Source organism: Maylandia zebra, linkage group LG8 (genome assembly GCF_041146795.1).
Source record: "Maylandia zebra isolate NMK-2024a linkage group LG8, Mzebra_GT3a, whole genome shotgun sequence".
Taxonomy (NCBI): Eukaryota; Metazoa; Chordata; class Actinopteri; order Cichliformes; family Cichlidae; genus Maylandia; species Maylandia zebra.
In genome coordinates this window covers 7542841-7551081 of record NC_135174.1, presented here as the reverse complement: position 1 = coordinate 7551081, position 8241 = coordinate 7542841, and the positions used below count along the sequence as shown (strand labels likewise).

The window sequence follows — 8241 nt, the reverse complement described above, 5'->3', positions numbered from 1 at the left end:
TCTTTAAATGAGGACCTTCACTGACCTTCATTCTAGCCTGAAAAATTTGCAGGCAAATTATGAGATGGGAGATGGGAAATGTAACAGTGAGGTCAGAGGTCAAATATGACATGATATTTGGATGTAAACTGTAATCCTTATTTTTTGTCATTTTTTTTTTTCACCAATAAATCAATAAGTTTACCTTAAAGACTTTGGTGGATGTAAGCCAATTTTTAATGGATGGTTAACACCCTCACTACACCCCTACAACGTTTTACCAGAATTAATTCAAAACAAAACCCGCACAAATACACAAAATGCTACCAAAAACACAACCTCCTTGGTGTAGGTAAAAACTGTTGGTTACAGCAAATGTAATCACAGGTTAGTACCAGATGATGGAGCTAAAGATCCACAAAAATGCATTCATTTTTATGATAGATTCTTTATTAGTCAACACAAAAGATCGATACAATACAAATAACCTCAGTTAAGATACAGTATACAGATTACAAGTTAACAATAAATTTATGAGAACTGATTCATTCTAAAAATGTGTACTTCACTGTAAAATCCTTACTTATGCTTTATAGTACTAGTTGATAGAGTTTACAACGTTGGCAGAAATCTGTATGAAACCATCTTTGATAAAACACCTGGAAAAATAATGGCTTTCTACCAATAACTGCAGAGAAAATAGAAAAAAACGTAAGCAAGCTGTCCTCGAAGATTTAAACGCTCCCCTGTGGTTCACTGTTCTAGATTATACGACTCTGCTGTAAGTTCATTTTGCTTTGAAAATTTTGCGCAGTGTGGTAAAATGAAACCAGGGGCTGGATGTATAAACAGAATGTGTGCATTAAAAAACACGTATACGGTTTTCGCCACACATAAAGTGGTATGGTTTGTATTAGAGCGGAGCCCCACGTGATAGTGTGGGGAAAAGGTCAGGGAAACTTAACACATAACACAACAGTTCGCTACTTCAGTGACAATAATTTGATGTGCACCAAATTTTACCAAGCCTTTTTTTATTACTTATGGTAATTGTCGGAGCTATAAAAAGATGTGGCTCTGCATATAAATGTGTTTTTCTTGCAAGAACTGATGCCCTTGTAGTACAGCATTTCTGCCATGGTGTTTTTCTTTGAATTTATATAGTTAGTAGCCTCCACTGCTTCTTTCCTTACTAGTTTTTCTCCTGATCATGAACCTGAGATCAACAATTACACATTTCCCTTTCTCCCGCTCTCCAATAACCTTCCCAGTTATATACTGAGTGAAGCTGTGGTTCTTGTTTGCTCATGTTGTAATGATACCATAACAAGGGAGTGTGTACTTCCACTAATTGGTAAGAATAGGAATGGCAAAAATTGAGCTTTAATAAACCAAAAAAAGAGAAAGAAAAACAACAACACAGTTTTATATATTTGACAAAAAAAAGAATGCGCACATTTTCCCTAACCTTCCTTTGTGCATACAAACAGCTTTAGTCATGAGTATTCAGTTTTATATATCTGGCCCCATGATGTTGTGTTTTTGTGGAAAAAAATACGCGCAATGAAAACCTTTTCTCTCAACAGCGATATGTATCTTATAATCAGAAAGGCTCACTAAAGAAAATCTCTGTTTAAAACTTTCAACCACACATTAAGTTTTTCATAAATAAATAGAATGAAACATCAAAATCTATATATTGTTTTTAAGTTGGGTCAATCGCTGTGATCATTTCCTTTGCCTGATGAAGACCTGGACATATGATACAAAGATACATAAAACTCCATGAGAGGAGTCTGAGTTACACGGGACCAATTCCAGATCTCTACATTTTAATTCATAGATGTTCTTACAGTAGCTTTACAAAACACTCCTCATTTCTTTATATTTTGTTTCCACGTCTTTAAGTGTTCTTGAGCAACCGGGTTTCAAAATGTATTTCCAATTTTTTTCTGGACATTGGCTGCTTGTTCACTCATTTTCAGTCCCATCCTTGTAATTGGCAATTTTCTGACAAATTCTGTTTTTTGGTTTGTTAAGCCACCCAACACTGACCTATGAATCAGAGATAAAGAAACAAAAAGGCACCAAAACTCAAGGGATCAATTAGTGTTTTGTCTACACATAACAGACATTGCTTAGCAAATAACTCATTTTAAATTGTATCTTCATGCACTTACTTACACTCACTAGTAGAAACAGGGTGGCTGTAAAGAAGTCGATTTAAAGGACTGGCAATGGGTTTTAAGGAGACATAATCCAAAATTGAAACTTCATTATCAATACTTAATGGAGGTCAGGGTAGATGTACAATTGCATTGCTTGACGCTGTCCTTGTTAAAACTGGTGGAATTATGAGTTAAGAATAAAGAAAAGTACTACAATCATGTACTACTTCATCTGGAAAGTGTCTGATTGGCAACAGCTTCGTTTTTGAGCAGTAAAGGCATACTGGGACAGAACAACACACAGTTGAATGCTATCAGTCATGGACAGGCCTCCCTAGATCCCGGATCTCAACATCACTGAAGCAATATGGGATCATCAATGTGGGAACAAAAGGCAGCCAACATTTGTCCTTCAAAAAAAACCTGAAGAACTATTAGAGAAGATTATTTAAAGAAATTACAAGAAAGAGAGTCATATCAAATATGCTGCTGGGAATTTCAAAAACTCTGTTTTTGCCTTATGTGTTGATATTTCCATGTATCTTTGCACACATTTCAATAAATCACTGCAGCTGTTTCACATTTTCCTAACAAAATGTAAAGAATTGAGTGGTGCATCACGGCTTTTGCACAAAACTATATGTGTAAGGTCCCGTTCAAGGTTTGGGGAAGAAATGTGCGATGGCAAATACGCTTTTCACACCCAATATTCAACTGTTTTTGTAATGTTTTCTTTTTGCTATGCAGGTTAACAGCAGACTTCACACAAATGCAGTTGTTTTTTGTTGCAAAAAGCATTTGTCCTTTTCTTTAATTTCCTGAAAACAGAGCAACATCTAGAAAATGATTTTTCTGGAACAACTCCATCATTTCTCAGGAAGATATATTTCCCATTGTAGGTCTGCTGTCCTTTGCTGATTGTGTTGTTGTATACATTGATCACTGCTGGAGATTTATTCATGTTAGAAATATATCACACAGTTCTAACATCAAACTTAAATTGTGTACAAAAGGTCGCTAGCTCGAATGGGTCACAGACACATCAGTGTTATTAAAACCATTATTATATGGTATCCTGTACATAAACAGCATGTACTGTAGTGCAGAATGACAGCTTACATTATGTGCAATGGTGGTTTGTACAAATTGGTTTCTGTTATTCTAGTCAGACTGATGTAATATTCAGCCTTGTTACGTCTGTAGAGTTTCTTTTAATAAGACAGGCATCTATAAACAACAAAGCTTCCAGAGCACAAAATTAAAATTACATTTAAAATATTTACATCACTCATGGAAACTGGCACAGAATGGATTAAACGGGATTACAAACATAGCGTCTGCGCGCAGACATGCATGTGTATGTGCAAGCTTGGAGACAGGAATTATATTACATTCACAGTCGCAGAGGGAAGGTGGGTCGGGAGAGAGAGCGTATTGGCCGCAGAGAAATATAAACATTGAGAATTTCAGGCCATTTCCAGGTACACCAACTCAGACTTATTACATAGTGTAAGAGAGTGCACCTGCTGTCTTTCTCTCTCTCTTGCACAAATACACACACACACACACAAGTAGGATGTGGTCTATGAGCGGCAGCAGCCAGCGGTCCTCATTTCTTTGTCGACGTACTCCTGCAGCTGAAACTTTGGCTCATCGGGTTCCTTCATGGTCCTGTGCTTCAGTTCCCTGACACAGAGAGACATAAAGACTCATATAGAACTAACAAGGCACTGAAAGTGGTTAAAGTGCAGTAAACCTAATTTTCATATATATATAAATTCATTTTGTTCTCTTTTCTTTTCTTCTTCACCCCTGAATAATGCTCTACCCTGACTCCCACAGAGCCCATGTTCCTGCTTTGGAGCACTGCACTCATGTTTTAGGGATTACACAGAGGTGGTTTCACTCTGTTCAAGTATCTGGCCAACAACACCTCATCCAGAAAAAATATCTGGTGAACCTCTTCACGACTAGTTCTAGCAACAGGAGCCTCCTGTGATTGCAAGGGCTTGTTAGTAGTTGTTGCTGGTACTACTGTTGGCTGTGCTGGTTAATTTGAAGACATTAGGCTGCATCTATTTCTAGTTTCTTTGCTATTCTCTCTCAGCTTTTCAGCTCCATCATTTCACTTTTATTTGTCCATCTTTATCAACCGCTTCTTCCTCACTAAGCTCTGCTCCACAAGGTGCAGAGTTTCTGCCACACACACAAAATAAAGTATCCATAACTCGAAATTTCGAGTTAATAAGTCGAAATTTTGAGTTAGCTCTGCCAATCAGTAATCTATGTGAATGATGTCATTTTCTTATTACCCGGAAGGATACGGCGCAGAGGAATGGACACTCAAAACCGGATCGCAACAAATTGGGGCTTTCGAGAGTACGTTTGCTGATAGTAACGCCATGTGATTCAGCTAATAACACAGGGATTTCATCATTTGTGAAGCCACGCTGAACATTTGTGCATTCATGACTGGCTGTAATACTGGTAGCTTAGCTGTAGCATTTGTAGCTGAGGGCTCCAGTTTCTGGGTAACAAGGAAGTGACATCATTCATGTAGATGACTGATTGGCAGAGCTAACTCAAAATTCGAGTTACTTTTCTCAAAATTTTGAGTTAATAAGTCGAAATTTCGAGTTAGGGATACTTTTTTTGTGTGGCGGAAACGGGCTTCCATAGTTAAGTGAGGCAAATTGCATTAAAAGTTTTGATTGGACAATCCAGCGCCAGTAAAAAAACATGAACCAATGGGCTGCTGTCTGTGCGGGTAGGCCCAGTGCGCAGCGGCACTTCAAGCGGGCCTGTATAATCGGCAAAGCATAAAATAAGAATTATATTGACCCATCGACCTACAAGCACATTGACCCACTGGGAAATGCCCAGATTAGCAGTCCAGCTCCCTGAGGCAACTGTTATTGTGATTTGACCCTATATAAATACAACTGTTTTCTTATTAAATGCCATGCCATAAACACTGAATTACAGATGACCACCAAGTGTCATTTCTCTACCGTTTTTTGACTTTCCAAAGAAACAAAACCAACAAAAAAATATAGATCAGATTAGTGACTTGAGGAGCCCCTCTAGGTAATACTAATAAAAAGAGCTGAAGGAGCCTTTGCCATAAATAACAAAAACAAAAAATGTTATATGAAAACCTATAGATCACTTCTGTCAGTGGGTCATTTGTCGATGTCACTCCTGCACTCTGTCTCAATGCCAAACATGTACTGTTTGGTTACCTGGTTTCATTGCCTTTTGAATTTGTGTTTTGTGCAAGTAAAGGCTCACTGGAGTGGAACAAATAAAAACATAGGGCAGAGATGAGAGATGAGGTGAGTCAGCGATGACGGAGGGGTTCGGAGAGAGACGAGAGAAGCAGAGGGATGAAAAAACCGAGAAGGTGTTCACATGAGCTGGAAGACAACAACGAGAAAATATTTAATTTCATATTCTGTTTGCAGTGTGATTGTGTGCCAGACTGTGCTACTCTATTCTTGGCATCAGCCCTCTCTGCCAGTCTGTTACCATAACAAGACTATAAGTGTGAAACAGCTCCCACACACTGTCCGACACCACACATTTGTCAGAAACACAATCAAAATACTATTGCCAACGTTTTTATTTCTATTAAAGTTCATGTTAAGAGAAAAGACACTCATGTTATATCTGATCTTATAGATGAATATGTCATTTGTATCTGTGTCTAAACGCTTTATCTTAGATATTTCTTTTTTTAGCTTTCTAGTTCCAAATATAGCATGAAAATGTGTTCATAAAACAAATGAGCAACATTTGTCCGGCAGTGCTTCTCGTGGATACATCTGTCCAGATGTACACTGCATGACAGCAATTCTTTTTGAATCTTCCATTGATATTATCCCAAATAGTACTAATTATACAAATTCACTCACCATACATTCCCTGCCTGTTTCATTAGTTACATCATCCTACTACTGGGCTGGACCCCCCTTTAACTTAAGAACTGCGTTCTTTTTGGGATGCAGTGCATCCAGAAAGCATTATCAGCCTTACACCCTCTGCATCCCTATTCTCTTTGCAGTGGCAGTGCAAGAGCGTTCAGCTGTTTGCAGGCTTTTGAGGAGGCGCACCAGTCTTTGTCTAAGTGGAACCAACTATGTTAGCTAACATATTATATAATTTAAAATAAAACCTAATCTTTGTAAAATGTGTTAGTCTCCATATTTACGTTGCAGATTTGGAGCCAGGCTGTAACAACAGCGTTTCACTTGTTCCATATTTTCTAACATTAATGCCCTATATGAAACTTCCAAACTTCTTCCATTTACGAAAAATAGAGGCCATTGTGCTCACTGGGACCTTTAGCGTTGCAGAAATGTTTTGATACCATTCCCAAAATCGACGCCTCGATGCAATCCTGTCTCAGGTTTGTACAGAGAATTCCTCGGACTTGATGACTTCAAAGCTGGAACCCAACAAAATACTGATCAAGTAAAGCCCTGTGGATTGTTAAATGGACTGATTCTTATATAGCACTTTTCTACTCCAACCACTAACCTTCTGACCAGTAGATGACCTGCTCTACCTCCTGAGCTACAGCCACCCCAGGGACAGTATATGTGCTTACACTCTGGGGATGACGATTGATTATGCTGACCTGTAATTTGGAAACCTCTGAATTACAGCTGCTAATCATAAATTAGTTAGCTAACTAGTCCCACGATCCAACTTTAAGCAATTCATTTTGATACTTTACAGGTGCAAATTTATCTTACCCTAATTTGTAGGGACGGCCTTTAACACTAAAGACTGTAACACTGTATCTGATTGGCCAAAAAACATGATCGTGTTTAATTGAAAAACTGATCATGATTGCTCAATAAGAGTAGAAGGAGTGCCCTTTTATTTCAGTCGTTTTACCAATTTAGTTATACTGTGATCAATCTTAGCAGTAGCTTGTATTGCATTTACTTTACGTTTAGTATTTCAGTAAATGCAAATAAAATTTTGAATCAATTTTGCTGATACTGCTCACGTCTTTTCAACCATAGTCTCAATTGCCCAATTTCTAACGTATGACTTAAATCCTGTTCCTTTCTTTACATGAAAAAGCTGTTTGCTTTTAAGAATAAATGGCACTTGGCAGACTGTAGTATTTTCTTGTATGGTCAAACACTGACATGTGATGTTAAAAAGGTGTCTCCTTTTCATAAATAAATCATTTTTGTCCATCTTTGGAATCAGGTGGGAAGTGATACAACAAAAGGCCTTACTCGCTTGCATTAAAAAAATCCTGGGTCTAAAAGGTCTAAGTGCTTTGGGTAGAATTGGAGCTAAACTTGGTGCTATTAAGAGCAGTCTGGAAAAAGTCAAACTCAGTAACATCAGTTACACAGCAAATGCTTTCTAAATCAGCCAAAATTTGGGTAAAACTTATAATGGAAAACCACTTAGTGTAGTCAAATGAGCAAACGTTACTCCTTAAGTTGCATATGCTTGCTTTATGATCACATCTAATCTCCCTCTGGGGTCTAATATTTGTGCTGTTGTGCTGAGACTCACCTGGCCACAGCAGTGAACGCCAGCTCGACATTCAGTCCAGATTTTGCACTTGTCTCCATAAACGGCACTCCAAATTCCTGCATACAGAAAAATATCTTTTCAGGTGTGTGTGTGTGTGTGTGTGGCCATGCCACTTGTCTGTCTTTTACTGTGAGGACATAACGACCTAAATTGCAGAAAAATTAGACTTATGATTAATTTAAGATTGGAAGTATATTCGTGCCGAGGGGTTTATGACACCTGGGGAGGGATGAGAGGGTTGATGATCAATACTAATATTTCAAAAATACTTGTGATGGCTACTGAGGTTCCTGGCTTTCAAAACTAATTTTCTTGTCATTTTGTTGTAATTTGGAAAAAGAGCGAGAATGCAGAATGTGGTCGATGAGAGATGCTCCCAGGTGAAGCAATCTCATTCCGTGTACGTGTGAATATCTCAATATTCCTGCTGAGTTTGTTACCTTGACAGCTGCTGTGCGTCTGCCACACTACTCCATACCACTTCATATTTAGCCTTCTCTAACATGCCTCTCAGAGCTTATCTGAGCGA

The 8241-nt window shown here is 38.1% G+C and overlaps 1 protein-coding gene across 2 annotated transcripts in view; it reads right to left on the bottom strand.

The window, feature by feature from the left end:
• Positions 1-411: 411 nt before the first annotated feature.
• Positions 412-8241, bottom strand: part of rab26 (RAB26, member RAS oncogene family) — a 114110-nt gene continuing 106280 nt past the window's right edge. The window contains exons 8-9 of one of the 2 annotated variants that reach the window (XM_024803516.2): positions 7692-7768; positions 412-3833 (exon numbers count right to left, since the gene is read on the bottom strand). In XM_024803516.2, coding sequence (XP_024659284.1) covers positions 3731-3833; positions 7692-7768 — 180 coding nt within the window. In that variant the 3' untranslated portion in view covers positions 412-3730. The other variant, XM_076887246.1, reaches the window with a different exon arrangement.